Below are 21,434 nucleotides of genomic sequence, written 5' to 3'. Positions count from 1 at the left end.
TCTTTTTTAAGAAATGTAGTTACCCATAATGCTCTCACCGCCAGCCCTCTTCTTTCCAGCTCACCTTTTTGCTTTGTCGCTGTCAGTTCTGTCATCGCTTTACGCACACAATAGGTTTGATGCCTGCCTATATGCACGCCACAGGTGTCTCAGTGATGGTTTTATCTTGTTGAAGTGCTGAGGGCTCTGGGTTAAGATTGTGGGATCATTACCTCTGTCACTGAGAGGAACCAAACTGCAGGAATCCATATCACCAGCCTCTTGTTGCCTAGATACAGCGCTGCACTATCTACAGGGTTATTTTAAGCCTTTTAAGGACATACGTGTGAGAGTGTATGTAGCCCGTATGTGAACCAGTCACGCTGTAAGCTCCCAATGCGTATAAAACCGTCCCCGCTGCCGTGTGCTGTTTTGCATGTTGGCGTAGTACTCCACTGGCATCACACCACCCCAGATGAGTGAGAATGAGGCTAAGGAGAGACGTCTCCCCCCGCTGGCCCTGTTCTCTGTGTGCATCGTGAGCCATTTGTTCAGCCTGCTGGGAGTGTGAGCTCCTTAATGTCAAATCACCCTGCAGTCTTAAAGTGGTCCAGCTGTACTCACACTGAGTCAAACAGGAAGCAGCACTGGCTCAGATGCAGAGGGGTCAAAGGGCAAGTGCTCAAAACAGAGGCTGACCGAAGCAGAGGAGGGAGTCTATATTTCTCGCTCCTGCCGTCAATATGTGCTTTCTTTACTTGGGTAAAGTTGGACTGTTTATATAAGTTTCTGTGACTATTTACTCAAATCGTTTTTTCCTGTAATATTCTGAATAATTGCACTTGTTGCTTTTTCTATGCGTTTAGTCCCCATTCCAGCTACAAAAAGGACACAAATGCTCCATTTAAATATCATAAATGTATAGTTAGCATGACTTATGCACTATATTTCAAATCCGCTGAAGCCACATGATAGCTTTGTGTGAGAAACAGACTGAAATGTAAATCATTGTTCACTGATATTCTTCCCCTCTGGTGCCTGTTAATCACTGCTACTGAATCATTATGATTGTGAACTTAAGAACTGAAACAGTTAGATTCATGAATGAAATGAAGTTCCAAACCTAAGTTCGGGAGGAGCCTAAACATTCAGTCCTGTCAATCATGAGGAGTCACTGCACCATCCCTCCTCTATTTCTCTTATTCTTCCTCAGCACAGTGCTGTTTTAGGAGAGTCTATCTCAGAGCTCGAGCCGAGCCTCTGGTTTGAGCCTCCTTCGAGGACAGCAATTAAGACTGAATGGGCAGGCGAACTCGTGAATCTTTTATACCAGTTTTGTGAACTAGATCAACTGATTTATTGAAAAGATCTGACTCAAAATAATTCATTCACAAACTGGATAACACTTCCTAGTTATGAAGGATGTCAAGTTCAGTGAAAAGGACTCATAGAGACTCATTTTATGATACTTTTTATGGTTTGTTTGCATCCTTTCAATTATTTATTTGTTTTTCATCACAGTAATTGACCAAAATTTATCCTTTTAGTGTCCCACAATTAAAATAAAGTCATACGATGTTGAGGTAAAATGGTAAACAAGCGATGACTGAATGTTGATTTTGGAGTGAACTAATCATTTAACTTGAAAACATTTAAGTGTGTAGACCCTATTGTAGTCTAGTGCACAGAATGATTCTTCTGGAACAGTCACAGTTTCCTGTAATTTATTTTGTGGTCCACCCCACCCCATAAATTAAATATTTATTCCTGTTATCGCTGCTGCGGGATCCATTGGTTCCATAAATTATAATGTGTGCATCCTTGTTGCTCTCCTTTTAATTGCAGCTCATACAACAGCTGGGTGGTGTTGCATTAAACAAAGGCAATTAAATTCAAGTGCATGCTTTTTCTTTATTTCTTTTTTTACTTAAATTTGTTTTATGTTTTGAACAGCACCCAAAGTCCATTAAACATTTCATAAAAAATGTCCCATATAAATGCTCACAGGGGAGTTATTGTATTTATGTATCTTTGTTAAGCTTTCCACAATTTACAGGCAACCATATACTTTCATAGTCAGTTTTTGAGAAGGATTTAAAAAAAATTACTGGATGAACTTGGGCTTGTTGTGTGAAATACTTGCACAGCTAAAAACATAGATGGCTGTTAAAGTGTGCAGTTGAGTGTTTGGAGAGGTTTTGATGAGTTTGGAGGAGCTGGCCATGGTGCTGAAGTACTGAGAACACAAGGAGCATAAGCTGCTCTCAGCAGCAGCATAATAAGAGCAATCATGTATGCTTGTGCTTTCAACTGTCATCACGTCATGGGATCCTATGATCCTTCAGAACTGCTCAGTTCTTATGTGAGAGATGCGGCTCGTGTTACAGTATGTGTAGACACTATCACTCTGTTCCAAAACCTAGTGAGCTGCCTCCACAGGGAACATTTTAAGGCATCATAACCATGTTCTTGGTTTGAAGGCTGTTCCAAAAAGTTTATATTGTTGGCTCTAATGGCTAAGCACATCGTTTTTGATCTAGAGAGATTTTTGTTGGTGTCTGGGGAGAAAGCTGATTGGTCCTTTGGGGGTTTCCCACATGCACATGCAATCCCATGCCAAGATCAATGTCTTCACTAATTGAACCCAATTTCCTGTCTGTGAACAGTGTGGCTTTCACTCTCCACTGGTCTGTATCTTCCTGGCAGGTTTTTCTGAAATCACAGCCAATAAAGTGGCATTCAGATGGTTAGATGGTTAGTTGCTGGAGATAACAGAGTGTCGATACTATAGTCCTCCAAGCTCTCGAGCTGCTTTAGAATGACTTTTTAATGAATTAGCTTAGGCATACTATCACATGTCATTATTTACACAGTACATTTCACACAACTTGTCACATTAAGTGTCCCATCTTCCTACAAAATTGTTAGTTTAAGTGCAGTTAGATTGCTTGTAAAATGCACAAGTAAAACCTAAAGTTCTAGTAAATTAACTGTGGAGTTTATTAACTTAAAATTGATGTAACTTTTTTGAGTTCTTCTAACCTAATATTTCCCATTTTTATTCAAGGACTGGCAGTTCTGCAGAAGGTTCTGGACACAGCAGCAGAGCATAACTGGCTGGTGACCTCCGTGAACGTGGAGACAATGACAGAAGCATCCTTCCTCAAAGTGTTCCAGGACCTGGACAAAAGAAAGGAGGGCCAGATCATCCTCGACTGTGAGCTGGAGAGACTCACGTCCATCCTGAAGAAGGTAATGGGCTCTCGCCAGTCTTATTACAGTCGTACATGTTGTCAGATGCTCCAAATGAATTTGGGATTCAAATTTTCGATGCAAATGGAGCATGTTCTTTGCTTCAAATGTACTAAGACTACAATATGTCTAGTCAAACAGCTAGTCATCTGTAATGCTGCTAATAACCGTTATGAATATATATATATATTTATTTAAATATATAACAGTAATCATTTGCAGGCTCAAATGACTCAACTTAAAAATGCAATTCTGAGCTTGAGTGCTTGGATGAAGCCTGTGGCCACTCTTATCGGATGGAGTGGCCTGTGCAACAGGCCCCAAGATGCTCTCTCTCTCTCTCATAGAGCGCCAAGGACGGAGCAGATAAATAACACTGGGTTGACATTTGGGGTTGGCAGCGGAGCCATAGTGACGCGTCACTTTCTCTGTCAGCTCTCTCCACTGTCTGGAGGAGGAGGAAGCGTCCTGTACTGTAATTAATGAGAGCGTGTCTTTTCTTCCCTTTTTCTTCTTTCTTCTATTTCATGACTCAAACAGAAGACCCTCGACAGGCCATGTTGTGTTATTGATAGCACAGTGGCCACAGTTAAGGCTGTTGCATCATTTGGTGGCAATTTCCACAGCACGTCTAGACAAATTTTTTCCTCTCTGAAAGCAATCATCCATCACCACACATCCACCAATCATACCGTAAAACAACATTGGTGTAATTTTCCCCCACTTTGATTCTTTCACTAACACCGGGGGCCAGACGGTTTAACTGAGGAAAAACTCTGTACATGTTTTTCATCGTTCTCTTAGCATGCAATATGTTGTGTGGAGCTTTTTAGATTGAAATATGATGAAAATAAGATGAAATCATCATTATTTTGGTCCACTTTCCAGTATTTCCCTCTGCTACAGGTTTTTTGTCAACTTTTTGGAGCATGTGTTATCATATAGATTGCCTCAATCTTAAGGTACAATCACATTTACCATTCCTCAGCAAAGATTTGCAAGCAAAATCCAGTAGTTTCAATAGGAATGCATCCTATTGGGAGTTTCACATAATGGCGAAAAAGTTCCACACGCAGATTTTGCTTGTTTAGGTTGGTCACGCAAATGTGCCGTGTTAACCAACAAAAAACTGCTTGGTTTTAAAGTGACTTCTTTGTGAGCAATACACTATTGACAATAGACAATGAACTTTTTTTGCCCACAAAATGTTGGTGAATTGTTGCTACTGTAACCGGATCCTTACAGACATGGACTAAAAGCCACAAAATAGTTTTTGAGGCTTCTCTTTCATTCCTGTGTTCTGCATTAAAGAAAAAGATCACTCAAAAATGAAAATTCTGTCATCATTTAATGGTGATTAATTCCAAATCTAAATGACTTTTTCTTCTGCAGAACATAAAAGAAGATATTTTTAAGATAAGATACTTTTGACTTCAATTGCATGGACAAAACCCACTGAGACATTTCTCAAAATCTTCTTTTATGTTTCACAAAAGAAAAGTCATACATGTTTGGAACAATGTGACGGTGAGTTTTACATTTTAGGATGAACTCTCCCATTAATTTTTATCACAGCACTGAAATACGCAAGAAGACCAAGTCCTTGTCAGAAGTGTTCTCCGCCCTGGGCTGGCCTGCCGGATGAAATCTTACTAGGGTCACCATTAATAACTAATGCTACTGTCTGTCATGTTGTCAATTGTTCTTTACGATCGCTCATTGTTATTTCTGAGTACCCCATTAGTCCTGTACATCCCGAGTATATGCAGAGGATTTTCTTTAATTATAGCCATAGAACAACATAACAGTTTGATGGTGTCTTTGATACCCATTGACACTGCACACTACGCACTCACGTACATCCACACAGGTTAAGGCTGCGACCCTCGGTCAGTGTGTACCAAACAGAACTGAGAGTGCTACTAATGTGTTCCTCCCCCGTCAGAGTATGACTCATTGTTTTTCACCACTGTTGTACTCTTCATGCCTGCAGAAGCTTTGTTATCTCTATAGCCACACACACACAAAAACGAACATCACAAATCTTCATTCCTCTCCTCTTTGTTACTCTGAAAACATAGCCATCTTGATTCTGAAACACCCTGAACTCAGTGTAAAGATGAAAGCTCAGAATTGTAGTCATATTATGGAGATGAAATGTGCTGTTGTTGTTATTATTTAAATGTTACATGTTTATGCATTTTGCAGACACTTTCATCAAAGTGACTTACATTGCATTCAAAGTGACTCACATTATACATTTTATGAATTCATGTGTTTGCTAGGAATCGAAACTATAACTTTGGTGTGTACTCTTTGAAGTAAAACACAAAATAAAAATAAATAAATAAAATTATTATTATTGGCGTTGTTGTTGTTATAGATAATAATCATTATTATTTATTTACCATAACTTTGGTGTGTACTGTTTGAGGTAAAGGAACACTAAATATTATTAGTATTATTATTATTATTGATTTGGTTCAAATAATAATAATAATTATAGTAAAGTAAAATTTATTTCTATAGTGCTTTTCACAATACATATTGTTTCAAAGAAGCTTTATAGAAAATCACAATGTCAGTGTTTATACTATATTAATATCTTAATGCATTATAGTCGGATTTAGCAGATCAGAGCTGGGCAATAATATAGTTTAATGCATGCTCATTGACTACTGATTCAATTGATGAATGCAGTGAAAAACTAAAAATACAATACATTTTTTGCAGTTATGTGACAGCAAATATTATATTATCGTGTGATTTTTTTAATATTTGTGGGTTTACTGTCATAAATAAGGCTTTATAAAGTGCTGTGTTCTCCAAAATGAATACTGACCGCTGTAACTTTTCATCTTATTTGTTGGTCCATTTCAGATCATCGAGCTGGGGAAGAACGTGAAGAGTTATCACTACATCCTAGCAAACCTGGTAAGCAAAAAAAAAAAAAAAAAAACGGCACTCATTTCAGCACTATGAGAGATCTCATGACTAAACCTCAGCATTAGCTTTCAAATGCCACTGGACTCTTGATATTACAAGTGATTTGCATACCTTCACTACTGACCAATCGTAAGAAGATGCTCACTATGACTAACAAATGAGATGTTATATAAACCTTGCCTGGAGAACTGCTCTGTGAATATGAAAAATTACAAGTGATTTCTGCAGTCTTTGTCTGTAGGTGCGTTCAACGTATGATAACGGAGGGCTAAATTGATTTAAACAGAAATGATGATAATCGCAGCATTAATATGCTGTGGTGTGCTCCTGGATGGCACACTGCTGAAGATTTTAAATTAAACTGGTCTGGACGGTTTGTTAGATGTAATTGTAAATGATAAACGATAAAGGTTGCAAAGCAATAAAGAAAGATTTGCAACTGCCTGCTATTTCCATAATGGCCAAATTTTAAGAAGTGAGCAAATTACTCCCAGTGTCCTACGACGGGGAGCTCAATTCTTTTTACACTGTGTTTGCATGTGTGTCTGTGTGTGTGTGCGCGCGTGTGCGCATACATGGACGTTTGTATCTGAGTGGATATGCCCGTGTAAGCTTCCCCTCTGTGTCCAAGCCTTTTGGGTAAAGGCTAGTTTCTATAGTAACATCACCGACTCACTGCACCACATTTACAGGGACGCCAAGTGGAAAAAGATACAACTCTATCCACTCAGTTGAGAGATATGAACACCTGGTACACTACATCCGAGAGGAGGGAATGGGGAAATATCGAATTAAGTTAAAATCAATCATCATTTTAAAAATTCAGACATTAATTCTTAAAAAGATTGATCTTTTACTCTCTTTTTTCAGAGGATGCGTGGCTCCTGTTATTTTTTAAGATCAGTATTTTCATAATAAAAAAGTTAGGAGGTTCACTGTACTGTACCAGCATTTCCTCCATGACCTTTCCACCTTTAGCACCACGGTAAAATATATTTTTTCACAGTATTTGACTGTAAATGTCCGGTCACATTAGCAAAATATAACCACGGGGTGAAATTGCAAGCACAATATTCAACAGTCATGGCCTAATAGTAATAGTTCGAGTCAGACTGGTAACCCGAAGGTTGCGCGTGACGTGATTTGTGAACCGATCATCTCTTCTGATTTAATTACAACATGAAATAAACATGAATGGACATCAGGCGGTATGTTGAAAGCTTGACCAAAATCTGTATCATGTCACATGTAATCGATAAAACAGCTTGTAAACAATGTCATAGGTCACATTTACCTCAGAAAAGCCATTCATTGTCCAAAAACTCATTAGTCAGCTAGATAAATTTATTTAGTGCATTTCTAAATATATGTACTATATTGCATATTCTATTTTTACTTAACCTGTTCTTCAATATTTAATGTATGTTTGAATATATGACAACTTTATGACAGCCACCATTTAAATTTTAATATTAAAAAAACAAGTAGAAACATAATTATGCCATTAAATATTTATTATAACGTTATTATAAAAACTTTGTGTAATTTAAATGTAAGTAACCTACAAATTGATTGATTTTAACATTTAATATTATAATGATGTACCAAATGGGGTTTCCTGTATAGTTTACAGCATTAGTTGAGAGATATTTTTTTCTTTGAGGAAAATTACCATGTACGGAGCCCCTAAGGGACATGGTGAAGAAAAAAAATATGAGATGGGAGGAAACATTATTGGCAATGCTTTTGCATTCTCGTAAAAGTATTTTTTAGTTCCTACATCCAAGCCTCTGAAGAAACAATGGGTTAATTTTGTTTTCTCTGGAAATGCGCCGACACAACTTCCCAAAGTTTTGTATGGTCCAAACATTTCACCGACGACTGTTTCCTCAACTTGGGCCAATACAGAGCTGGCCTCGATGAACGTCTGAAAATAAATCATCGAGCTACCAAGCAACAATTTCTGATGTGTAGCCTAATTGTTCAAGTTCAGACAGGTAATCTTTCTCTCAAAATTGTTCAATACTGTTTATGCATCAGTAAGTCAAGCCAGTGACTAAAATATCAACTTCACATCGTTTCTTTTAGTAGGATAAAAAAAATAATCTAAATTGTGAACAAATTATATGAAAGCGATCAAAGAACAATCTTTCCACACAGTGCGAGTTTATCTGGACAACTCATTATGAAATTAATGACGCACGTTACACTGCACAACGAAGCTTTTACTGTGTGTACATCATCGTGTTTGCATTGGTGAAAGCATTAGAGAGAGAGCAGAAACTGCGTGGCAAAGATAAGATCTTCAGTCAACAGACTGTCCTCTGCTTGCTCAATGCTCATCACGGCAACATTGTATGTGACGGGAATAAATACTTTAAAAACTTCTCACGATTCGTTAATCTCGATAGCTGTAATAGTAAAAACGTATAATAGCTGTAGTAAAAGTATTCGAGAGAGTTTCACATGTAATGCGTTGCTATTTCATATGCAAGCATGTCAGCCAATCACAGCAGTGGCCGCGGTTACACTGAATCCCACAGCAGACACGCCCCTACAAACAGAGCGTTCAAATTAGAGGCTAAAATCAGGCTAGGAAAAATGCCTTTTATTTCTAAATTATGACTATTTTTGATCTAAAAAACACTAACATTATAAGGGCAACCCAGGAAACATTATAAAATAATAAAATAACCCCATGTCATGGGACCTTTAATGATTGCTTTTCATTGGTTCACGATTAGTTCATATATTCACTAATCATGAGTTCATGTTGAAGTAACTATTAATTCAGGTATTAGTACATGATTATTCATGCCCTGTTCTTGTAAAGTGTTACCAAAAAATTATCCTGGGGGAGACACCCCAACAACAATTTACTTTGTAAACATGTCTCCTTTTTCATCTCTTGTGAGTTTGTAGGTCTGTTTTAGTGAATCAAAAACATATTTACGTAAAAATGACTCTATTGATCAAAATTAAACAAAAGAGGAAAAAGAGGAGCTTCCTCTTTAGTTTTTTGCAGTGTTGTGGAAATATCCTAATGGTGTAACAGACAGAGACTGTGCAGATTTTCATCCTGCATGCTAAGGAGACACGTCCACCATATCTCACATTTTGGCTGCAATTCTCAAGTCTTGTGCTTGACTGATGTGATTTGAGAACTTGTAATGAGAATACAGGTGTCTTTACCCAAAATCTTGCATTCCTTAGATCATTCACTTGGTGTACAGTGAGTTTGTGTAGGATCAGATGGGCAAAAACCCTCTCTGTAGTTCTAGAGTGGGAGGACCGCCTACGCCTGAAATTGAGAATAATTACGCTGAGCCAAGAGAACAAGACTGGCAAAAATGAACGAAATCTGTCAAAACCCTGTAATCAATTATATCAGTCGCATACAACTGAAGGATATCATCAGTGGTGCCCTGTTCCAGGAAACAGGATTTCACTGTTGCTATGAGAGCAGATAGTTGACATGAGAAGGAATGCCAAAAGACGAAAAAAAGAAAGGAAAAAAAAAACAGAAGGATGAGACCAATCATGAGAGAGCAGTGGCAGTGCTTCAGAAAGCAACTTGCTGTTGTGATCAGTAATGACTCCTGGCCTCATTTCTCCTCCATCTCTCGATTGGTTACAGACTCATGGAGTCCCTTGCGTGGTGTGTCTAACCAGGCAGATTCAATTCAAGGCAAACATCACTATTAATATTAGGCCTACTAACTTCTGCTAAATCATTATACTTAATTCAACTTGCATTTAAACTTTAATTTCAACTTAATCTTATTTCATTTAGTTATCGAACATTTCAAATTTTCGTTGATGTTCTTAATCTTATTTATTAATTACCAAAAATGATTTTTAATTGTTTTAGTTAACAATAACAGCACTGCTTCAATATAGTTGTTGCGAGTATTGTGCACAGTTGAACCTATGAGCTAGTGGTTATAAAGTTAAAGTAGTGAATGATTAAAAATATATAACCTGTCAAAATAAGAAATTTGAAACATTTATCTTTCTGAAATGGTTTCAGGAGTGTCTCAATGAGAGTTTTGCTTTTTTGAAATCAGTGAAAGTTTCATTCTGCAAACTGCTTGACTTTGTTTTCTCCTTTAATTTATTATAAACTTGTTTGGTGAATGAGCTCTTGATTGCCTTCAAAGACTGCAGTCATGTTGATTGAGGGAAGAATGTGCCATGTTTCAGACTCGAGAGCTTGTGATGACATGCGTCCCAGTTGTGCGCTCAGTAACAGCATGGCATAATATGGTATGTGCAGTGATGCAGGCAGCCTGTGTATCTCTGATTGCCTTGTTCACTCATACCACAGAGAGTGATGAGGCTGTGAAACGAGGTTGTGTGACGCTTCAGCCCTGAGGCCAGCCGTGTGATAGCACTTCCCTCCAAGAATTGATTTGATGTTACAGGATACTTTGGGTTGTCCCTGTGGAATGGTAGGTTCCAGTAGGGAGACATTTATATTGTTTTTTGTTTTTTGTTTTTTTGTATAAATGGGTCTTTCTTTATACATGAAAACATACACTAGCATTCAAAAGCTTGGAGTTAGTAAGGTTTTTTGATGTTTTTATAAACAAAGTTTGGTTCAAAAATTCAGTAAAAACAATAATACTGTGAAATATTATTTCAATTTAAAATAATGAAAATAATGATAATAAAAAAACAAAAAATTGTAATGTTTTTAAATGTAATTTATACCTGTGATGGCAAAGATGAATTTTCAGCAACCATTACTCCAGTATTCAGTGTAACATTTCTCAAGAAACATTTCTTCTTATAGAAATGTTGAAATCAGTTGTGCGGATTTTTTTTTTTTTTTTAAGAAGCACTTGATAAATATACATTAATGTTGAATAAAAGTATTCATTTCTGCTAAATAAATAACTGACCCTAGACTTTTTAACATTAGTTTATAGTTGCCATTATATTTTTGCTAAATATATTCTCTAGCGAAGGGATCATTTTTTAGGGGTGTGTGGCACCATAATATTTATGTTGACAGCCTCTCCTTCTGCATATTTCAATTAGTGGGCAACCAATATGGGCCAACATTGGCATATGGGACTTCCCTGCGGTGCCATTTCATTTTTGCCTGTCAGTAAGGATGTCAGAACGTGATATGTTTGATTGCCCAGTCGACACTGTCAAATGTAACAAATTTCCTAAAGATTTGCTGCATATCATATAGTCTGACATAAAAAAACACATTGCACGGTCTGCCAAGTATACTATTCAGTCTTATGATTCTGACCAGTAGTTTATGTGTGTGTGAGGGTATTTGAGGTAAGACACAAGCGTGAGGTCATGTTAGAAGAAGCGTAGTCAGTCTTGTTCGCTGTCCTATGGAGCAGATGTTCCTAGGGTACACAGGGACATGTTACTGCTCCTGGGGGACCAAGCGTGTTAAGGGATAAAAGATCAAAGATCAACACACTTAGAGCCTGACAAGGGCTATTACACTCAAAACTGTATTTTGTTGTTGACGTATTTTAAAATACAACGTATTTTGTTGTTGAGCTGAACACAAACTGATCTTTAGTACACACACATTTATATTTGAGCTTATATGAGTAAATAGTCAGCTTCGTGAAATTAAACATTCCTTGTAATACTTCAGGTTAGATTCAGTTCGGTATGATCTCTGGTACGGAGAGTGTATGGGCTGCTCTGGGGCAGCTTGCCTCAGCTGATACGATTGTGAGAAAAGTCTTTGAATTACTGAATAGAGCCATTGGGATTAAAGACAAACCTCCAGAAAACTCTCTTGATGTGCCACTGTTTTTTTTTTTTAACTTCGAAAATTCCTATTCACAGCTCCTGCATTTTCCAGCACCACATCGGATAACAACCGAGCTTTCTTGGATAACCAGCCTCAGTGGATGAGAGGGATTAGCCTTTTTCATTAAGTGATTGACCCAACCATTCTTTCCATTATAATTTTAAACCCTGAATTACATTTGACAGCACTCCACAGGCCCGGCCTCATGCTCTCTCGCTACACTTATTGTGGAAATGACTCCCTCTGCTGCGAATTCCTCCATTTCTTGTCGAGGTCTTACGTTGGATTATTTATTTTTTTAACAATCGCAAGGGATTCGTCATCGTATTTTATCTCAGATTGGTTTCCCTTTTCAATTGAGTCAATTACTTGCCTTTAATGATTGGCATTTGGTTGAAATTGGATTGTTATCTTCTTATTGACTATGGAAACCTTCTATGTGCTCTACTGTAACTGAAATCACAGTATGTCGTGCTAACATGTTCTCTGTTCTCCTGTAGGGATTTCTGGACATCGACCTGACAGAGTTTAAGAAGGGTGAGGCGAATGTAACAGGCTTCCAGCTGGTGAACTACGCAAACCCTAATATTAGTAGAACAGTGCAGCAGTGGTTGGACTTTGAAAACAAAGATGCCAAAGTTCCCAAGCGAGGACTGAAGGTACATTTCACCATGTTAACAACGAATTCAAACCTGATACATAAGAAGTACAAAAAAACCCCCATGTAATTAGGTTTATATATATATATGCATTATATATATTAAATATATAATGTGTATGTACATTAAATAAAACTAAATACATTAAATGTACTTCTTTATGCAGTACACTGGAGCTCTCACATATGATGGGGTCAAAGTCATGTCCACAGCCTTCCAGAACCTCCGCAGGCAGAGGATAGATATATCTCGGCGTGGAAACGCTGGAGAGTGTCTGGCCAACCCACCAGCACCTTGGGGCCAGGGCATCGATATTCAGAGAGCACTTCAGCAGGTATCTTGCCCTGTTGGGACTGCACACAGACATATTTTTGAATGAACACATTGTTCACAAACATAAACGTTCAATCTGCAAGACTGACACTGGTTCTAATCTATTCTGAGTGCACAAAATGAAACCCCAATAAGCAAATTACATCTTTATTTTGTCTCATAAAGTTCACATTGATACACCAAAGAGACCATCATAATCAAATGTGACACTGCAGATAATAAAGCCTGTTGGCGATAAACATTTATGCTGGTCCTAACTGCACACGACAAGTTATATTTACAAAGAGAGGGAAAGAACACCTGGCTTTGTTGTGTTACCCTTAGGCAGATGTTTGTCTCTTCGCTTTGGGCAGCGTATGAATATTTAAGCGCAGAGCATAGAATTTGCCAGGCGAGGTTGAGTAAAATTTGTTAGCACAAACCAAATGAGACTTATTGGAGACTTATTCTCTTTGAGAAGCCATACACAAATTGGTATTTTCTTCCAGCCGTATCATTCGTTTCTCCATTGCACTTAACTTAATTATAAGTGTGAGGAGGTCTAAGCAATGTAGTAAACTCAGTGTGTAGCATTCTTCTTGCAGAGGTAGGCTCTGTCACACAGTTGCCCACGGCTGTGTCTGCTGAGAGTCTGATGTGTGCTGGACTGAGGCAATTTGGTCCATCTGCTGGGAGACCAGGGAGATTGATGTTCAACTCGGTCAATTAACTCCATCATTCGGCCTGGGAGACATTCTGTACTGTACACACAGAAGAGGCACTGTGAGAGATGTACACCCTTCTGGGGAGGAGTACTTGAAAAAGAAAGAAAGAAAGAAAGAAAGAAAGAAAGAAAGAAAGAAAGAAAGAAAGAAAGAAAGAAAGAAAGAAAGAAAGAAAGAAAGAAAGTCATCTTCTCTGTGTTTTTTACTCAGGTTCGGATTGAAGGCTTAACGGGACACATTCAGTTTAACGAGAAGGGACGAAGGACAAACTACACTGTCAGTGTGATGGAGCTCAGGCCGACGGGACCGAAAAAAGTAAGTACTTAAATATCAGGAAAAGGATTAGGAAGCCTCTCGATGTGACAGACTGTTTCACATTTCTCAGATGGATTTCTTCACTTATAGTTTAAACGAAACATTTACAGACTCCTGTATGGTTATTGTTTCAGCAATCCACTCTGGCCTAACTAAATGAGCACTGTATTTGATGTAGTGTCTCCTGTGGGAAATCTCAGAAAGGTTTCTGATGATGCTCAAGTTCCTGTCCCTGATTTGATCTTTCCTCAGGTGGGTTACTGGAATGAGGATGAGAAATTTGTGAGCACGGCGGCCTACATTCCAGGCATTAATGAGACTTACGGACTTCAGAACCGCACATATATTGTTACCACTATTCTGGTATGTCTTCAAACCATTTCTGTGATTTACTGGTTTAAACTTGTGCTGGTTTGAAAACACATTAAATGTTATACTACTGTTCAAATAGTTGGGGTCAGTAAGATTTTTTTTTTTTTTTTTTGACAAATGAATACTTTTATTCAGCAACACTGGCACCTTCAGATAACCAGAGGCCCCTGGACTACCCCGAATACAAATGTCAGGAGGCCATTAGTCAATATAAACATTTCAATTTGTGCTCAATATGTATATATTCAACTGGCATAACTTTAGAAACTTTTCTTCCAATCCAATTTTTAGTGAACATCACTTTTGGCAGACATAGTTGTTTTGTTTTTTATTTAGAAAACAGTCCGGTTCCATTCACAAAGCAGGGCTTCGCCGAAAATGCGGTTGTGATTTCTGAAAATTTACGGATGTGAGTTCGGTTATAGAATGTAGTTGTCACTTCTGTAATCTCCCATATATAAAAATAATTATGAAAAAAAAGTCTTATTTTCGTGCAGCCAGTAGGCCCCTCCACAGTGTAGGCCCCTGGGCTTCAGCCCATAGAAGCCAGTGCATTAATTCAGCAAGGATGCATTAAACTGATCAAAAGTGGCAGGAACAACATTTATGTTACATAAATCAAATATATGTTTATTGAGCACCGAATCAGCATGTGATTTCTGAAGGATCATGTAACACTAAAAATTCAGCTTTGCCATCACAGCAATAAATTGCATTTTAAAATGTACTTAGGCCTATATAGAAATCAGTGAATCAAATTGTTCTGACGATGGGTGGTCCAGGCCAGGGCCCTTAGAATCTTCTTAATCGTCCCCAACATTACGGCGTCCCAGGGTCAAATAAAAATATAGGAATTCGGACAGAGCCCACCATCTCATGATTGTTCTTCTCCATTTTTTTTATTTCTTAGAATGGCTGATGCATCACCTTCATGTTTTTATCCCTCAGTATGATGACGGCAATGCTGTTCTGTGCAGATAAAAGCATGAAGGCTCTTTTGTGCTCTGTCTGTAAATGAGACATTATTGCTCCTCCAGCCACAGTGTTTTCATCTTATACTTAAAGGGGAACCGTGGATTGAATTGCCAGCAGTGGACAAAAGATTAATTTTCCTTTTCTTTATCCTCGTCTTCTTTGAGGTGATCTTTGGGCTTAGCCTGCGTTTTAGCGATTCTGTCGCAAGTTAGGCTTCAGAGGGCATTCATTAACCTTTCATATGTGGACTACCCGTCTCCTTCCAAGCCAGAGAAAGGGCAGAGTGAGTGGACCAGCCTCCTGATGGAAGGACGTGGGGGAATAGGCAGTAATGGATCAGCATGTGTGTTAGGTGCTAAGCGCTCACAAGGGTGTAGGACGGATTGCAGGAAATAGTCTGAGCTATGCTGTTTGTCCTACAGAGACTGTTTATCAAAGAGGCTGGAAATAGTGGCATCACCACGGGTGCTCTAAAGAATGATCTGTTTCTCTGAAAGACAGCATGTACTGTAGGCCATCTCGGAGGTCTACATTAGCAAGTAATATGGCGCCACTGTTCAGGTCTGTTTCTAAGATGCATTGCAGCACAGCTGGGTTCAAATGTTTTGTTATACTGAAACATTTGCAGATATGACACAGTTATCAGGCATTTAACATTTTGAGGTTTGTTTCTGGAAATGCTGTTTGGCAAAAAACTATATATCTCTCTTTGCTTTGGCTGTGTTTGCTTTCAGTGTCAAACCTATGCTGATCAGCAAGGGGTTCTTTTCTATTCTTTGTCACCTCACTCTATTTTTCTTTCCCTCCTCTATACGCTCTCATGTTATTTGTTCATTGTGAGCTCCTTAGAAAAGTCCTGTTACTGAGTGAGCTGTCAGCAGGGCCCCATGTGGCCTTTGTTGTAATCTCCTCAGGATGTCCAATCTTTCTGAAATATCACAATTGAACTGCTAACTCATATTACAGACCTTCCGCAAATAGAATCACCCTACACTTTCTACACAATTGATAGACAGGTCTGTCCCTGATGCTCAAGAAAAGTCATCTGAAAATAAATCTGTCAAGTTCACCATGGTCTAAGTAACCACTATTTCTTATCTGCTTTGTCAACTATTTCTTACCCCAGCTCTCAATGTCTTAATATATGGTTTCCATAATGCTTACAGCCTGTCTATTGAGTTAGATACAGTGGCCGAGAGAGCTCTGAAGAAAACGCATGCAAATAGAAAAAACACCCGCAAATTAAGAAAGCATATTTATCAGTTTTACAACAACACATGTGTGCTCCAAATACTCACAACACAACCAAATATAGAAATGTGCTGCAAAAGTTTACAACACAACCAAGTACAGAAACGCGCTACAAATAGCACAGACCACAACGGAACAACCCTAATAAGTGACGAACCCGGGACGTGCTTATAGCTCAAAGTCTACTTATTTTATTTTATTTTTTAAACTTTTTTTTTGTGTGCAAAACATACAGAGATGACATGTTTACGACATATAACTTTGTATACAATATACAACATATATTAACAATATGTTCAATGTCATCAGAATACAAATGTAAAAAGAAAAGTTTACAGTGAGCTTTCAGTTAGCTGAAAAAAATAAAAAAAATAAAGATAGAGAAAAAGACCACGAGGGTAATATATTAATCTATACATCAGTTACATTGTACAAATTTTGTCATGATAAGTTTAAATAAGTTTCATAAGAAATGTTAGGTAATGCAGGGTCCAAGGCAAGTTTTAAAGTCCCCACTCCAAAGTCTTTGGCTCACTTTGCCTCACTCCAAAGTCCCCACTTCAAGGGCTCTTCCCTTTGAAGGGGGTAGGGCATAGGGATGCTCACGAGCAGTAAGCACGTCCCAGCTAGGTTCGTCACTTATTGGGGTCCCCTGGAAACATTTCCGTTGTGGTCTGTGCTATTTGCAGCACGTTTCTGTATTTGGTTGTGTTGTGAACTTTTACAACGCGTTTCTGTACTTGGTTGTGTTGTGAGTATTTGGAGCACACATGTGTTGTGAAACTGATGAAGATCTTTTCTTAATGTGTGGGTGTTTTTCTATTTGCATGTGTTTTCTTCAGTTGCAATGTGTTGAGCTCTCTTGGCCACAGTTAGACTATAACTAAATTGCTGCTATAATCAATGGAGCTGTCTACATCAGAAGTTCTCTTTGTATCGCATCCGGTGCAGTGTGCCTTCAGTTGGTAGTCTTCTTTTTGTTATCTTATTTGCCTTGTCTGTCTTAAATACTGTAAAATATTTTTATAGACATAGTATGGTTTTTTATTAAATGTAGTGATATTAATATTATATTACAAAAGTAAAAAATATTATGTCAAATATTAAAACATCCATTTGAATACCAAACCGTTTTCATTGAAAACAAAGTAGGATACATAGTTATTCACATATTCTTTTAGTCTTGAATGGTTAAAGAAATATCAGGTCAGTTACACAAAAATAATTTGTTGTTCACTGTATATGTCCGTCTACTTGTGTGTCCTGACTAGGAATCGCCATATGTCATGCTGAAGAAGAACCACGAGCAGTTTACAGGAAATGATAAATATGAAGGTTACTGTGTGGAACTGGCAGCAGAGATAGCCAAACATGTGGGATACCACTACATACTCAAGATAGTGGCTGATGGGAAATATGGAGCCAGAGATGCTGAGACCATGATGTGGAATGGAATGGTGGGGGAACTTGTCTATGGTGTAAGTGCTACATCTTATTTTCTCGCTACATAAATCCAGACCCGCATATCAGAGTGTTTAGGACGAATGCCAAAGAAGACAATAGCTTTTTTTTACCAGTTATGCTACTGATAAAAAAAATTGCTGTTTTAAAATCTCAATCATTTTAATCAGCATTCCGCTATTGAAAATCTAATCATTAGTGTACTGAGAAAACCAGACCTCATGAGAAAAGGTTTAGCAATTGACCAACAGGCTTCATATTTTTACCTCAAGCATAATAACATGGAACGAGATAAAAAATTCCTCCTGGAAAGGCATTTAGTGTAGATGGAGGATAGATTAGAGCAGGTCCGCTCTACATTTACTTTGTCCTAGATTGACTTCCTCTACTGGTTCTACTGGTTCATGTGTAATTTAATAAAATATATAACAATACTTGCTATTTATTACAATAACATCATATATTCCTCTACAGAAAGCTGACGTAGCTGTGGCCCCACTGACCATAACCCTTGTCAGGGAGGAAGTCATTGATTTCTCCAAGCCTTTCATGAGCCTCGGCATCTCCATCATGATCAAAAAGCCCACCAAGTCCAAGCCTGGTGTGTTCTCTTTCCTGGACCCTCTGGCCTATGAGATCTGGATGTGTATTGTGTTTGCCTACATCGGCGTGAGCGTGGTGCTTTTCCTAGTCAGCCGCTTCAGTCCCTACGAGTGGCACGCAGAGGACTATGACGACGGAGCTGAACAGAACCCTAACCAGCCCTCCTCGTCATCCGCCCAACCGGGTCAGGGCCAACAGAACCAGAACCAGCAGAGTCAGGAGCAGAGCAATGAGTTTGGCATCTTCAACAGTCTCTGGTTCTCATTGGGAGCTTTCATGCAGCAGGGCTGTGATATCTCCCCCAGGTGAGATGCCAATTTGTGTTTTTGTTCAAGTTCTCAACTGGTTTTGCTTTACGATTTTAAATTGGATATAAAGCGGCAGCTCAATACTGAAATTGTTTATCGTACAATGGTGAACAAAAATGTCTGTATAAAATGAAACGCATCACTCACAAAAAAAAAGCTGGGTCATTTGGCAACCCAGTGTTGGGTAAATATTGTACAGAACACATGGTGAGGTTTTTTTCATTCGCTGGGTTGTTTTTTCCCCCCCTTGGTGCTGGGTCAAAGAACCTGATATTGAAGGTTATTCATTTTATAATCACTATGCAGTGACTATGATATGGCCTTGTGTCTGTTCCAGTTCATTAAATGACTATCTAGATCAATAGAGAGCTACCATTGTAGTCAATGGAGCTGTATTCACTGCATGTGCTCGGCAACTTTGTTACATATGACAAGGATGCCCCATTGTGTCTCACCCCTGGACTGTAGATATTCTGGGTTTGTAGAAGGCTAGCGTTCCAAACAGATTTTTGCTGCAAAGTACATCTATTAAAGAAAAAAGGTATAGGCCTAATATGAGACTACAGACGTTTCAATTGTAATCATTTGATTACACAATTGAAAACAATTGAATTTCATAAGATTACCCTCTGGAAGTTTTCTCTCAGAACACAAAATCACTGTTGACAAAATATGCAGTTTTTACCGGTTTGGCACAGACTACCCAACATTGTGTTGCACTGACCCAGCTCTGGGTGTATGTGTGAGGGAGCATGTCAGTAAAATTGACAGGAGCTGAGTTACACAAAAACTACCCAGTACCTGAGTAAAAACAATAAAAAAACAACTCAATAAAATGACCCAACAGACTGAACACAGCATTTGGGTTCAAATAGCAGCATTATTTATTCTAGATATTTATTAATTGGTGTATAATAGATGTTTTGAACTCCTATTCAGTGTCATTTGGGTTGATTTTTTTTTACTTCACTTAGTTTGAGTACGAGTATGAGGGCATGCCATGCAACTTGTCCAGGTTGGAATTTGTCTAATTTTGCTTCTACCAGTACCAAGTGACAGATGAATTGCAGCAAAATACCATAACGTTTGTTTTGGCGCACACACACAGCCTTTGATGTCAGCAGAAAATGAAAGTGAAAGCAATTTCCTTTTATTAGTTGATAAGCTGTTTATTTTGCTCTGCTACACTATTACATGGTTAGTTGCATTTCATTATGATGATTCCTTCATCATGTCTCGTTTTATGTTTCGATTTCAGTTTCAAATGACACAACGGTGCACAGCAATCATATCTCTTGCCGAAGATTTTTTAAATGTTTGGTGTCTAGTGATTTCTCAGCGGTACTGCTGTTGTGTGGCTCTTGACTGATATGTGCTTGCAGTGTAGCAATTTCTCATTTGCACAGCTGGTTTGTAGTATATGGCAGTATTTCTAAAGATCAAATAGAGTTGCACATCCACTTGGACCGGACACAGCAAGCCTAATTCCACAGTGTCTAATGAGAGGAAGACAGCTCTTTGAAAGGCAGATTAAAGTGCTGTGAGGGCTACATTTGAGCCTTCCACTCTGTGCTGCTGGTGCGCAGGGCCAGAGATGAAGTGTCTCTCTCTCTACACAGTTGCTGGACTCTTAAAGGTCACCAATTAAAAACCTAATTAATTGGGGGTGAAGCTGGCAACATGAGGTCAATGACTGTGGGTTTTAAGGGCACAGGGAGGGATAGTGCAGTATGTCTCAGAGAGAGAAATGTCAACGGCTGAGTTCAGGCACCAGACAGCATTCGCATTTCGCACCTGTGGTAAAGTCTCGCTGATGCTTAAAGCTATAACATTCCAGGTGGATATCCTAGATTTCTGGTTCTGAAATATAATTAAACGTCTGTCTGATCTGTGAGTCTCTTAAAAAGTTGAAGAGAGAGTTAAAAATGTGTGGCTATGTTCTGTTCCAACATTTAGTGACTTAAATTGCATTCAAGGTATATGTATATTTTTAATCCATTCATGTATTCTCTATGAATTACAGGCTGTACTAAACATGTAATAATACTATCATGCATTGTAACAATCTCAGTTGGTGGACAATGTGGGAGAAATAATGATTATTAATGAACACATTTCATTTAGTATTGAAAATTATCAATAGAAAAAGTTCAGTGTAGTAGAAGACTAATTATTTTACCTAAGATTTGTGTGCATATCACTTTGTTAGTTTAGCAACATTTTAACGCCAAAGTGTATTGTAATCAATTGAGTGCTGTGCTCTTTATGTGAGGAGCTGTTTGTATGACACACGGAACCGATGCCTAGTTTGGACATTTTACATCAGTCACTTATGAACTTCCGTTTCAATTCAGATTTTTCTATAGGAAGCGCTTGATGTAGACTGTCGGTTTCTGTTGTTTTTTGCAGTTTTGCCTGTGGATGCCACAATAATTGTAGCTACTTTTCCTTTTTTGGAGGGGACAATTACTACCATAAGCAT

At 38.3% G+C, this 21,434-nt stretch overlaps 1 protein-coding gene across 7 annotated transcripts in view; it reads left to right on the top strand.

The window, feature by feature from the left end:
- gria1a (glutamate receptor, ionotropic, AMPA 1a) overlaps positions 1 to 21,434 on the top strand; it is a 74,674-nt gene that overhangs the window by 24,664 nt on the left and 28,576 nt on the right. For all 7 annotated transcript variants that reach the window (XR_008808049.1, XM_056261783.1, XM_056261782.1 and 4 more), the window contains exons 4-11: positions 3,047 to 3,231; positions 6,112 to 6,165; positions 12,472 to 12,630; positions 12,797 to 12,964; positions 13,878 to 13,982; positions 14,235 to 14,345; positions 17,852 to 18,058; positions 18,516 to 18,949. Coding sequence is in view for 6 of the 7 variants with exons in the window: in XM_056261783.1 (XP_056117758.1) it covers positions 3,047 to 3,231; positions 6,112 to 6,165; positions 12,472 to 12,630; positions 12,797 to 12,964; positions 13,878 to 13,982; positions 14,235 to 14,345; positions 17,852 to 18,058; positions 18,516 to 18,949 (1,423 nt within the window). In the remaining variant the exon portion in view is untranslated. The remainder of the gene's footprint in view (positions 1 to 3,046; positions 3,232 to 6,111; positions 6,166 to 12,471; positions 12,631 to 12,796; positions 12,965 to 13,877; positions 13,983 to 14,234; positions 14,346 to 17,851; positions 18,059 to 18,515; positions 18,950 to 21,434) is intronic.

Source organism: Rhinichthys klamathensis, unplaced genomic scaffold (genome assembly GCF_029890125.1).
Source record: "Rhinichthys klamathensis goyatoka isolate OS25496 unplaced genomic scaffold, OSU_Roscu_1.1 h1tg000186l_1, whole genome shotgun sequence".
Taxonomy (NCBI): domain Eukaryota; kingdom Metazoa; phylum Chordata; class Actinopteri; order Cypriniformes; family Leuciscidae; genus Rhinichthys; species Rhinichthys klamathensis.
Note: the sequence above shows the minus strand (reverse complement) of the source record. Positions and strands in the feature narration are given on the sequence as shown.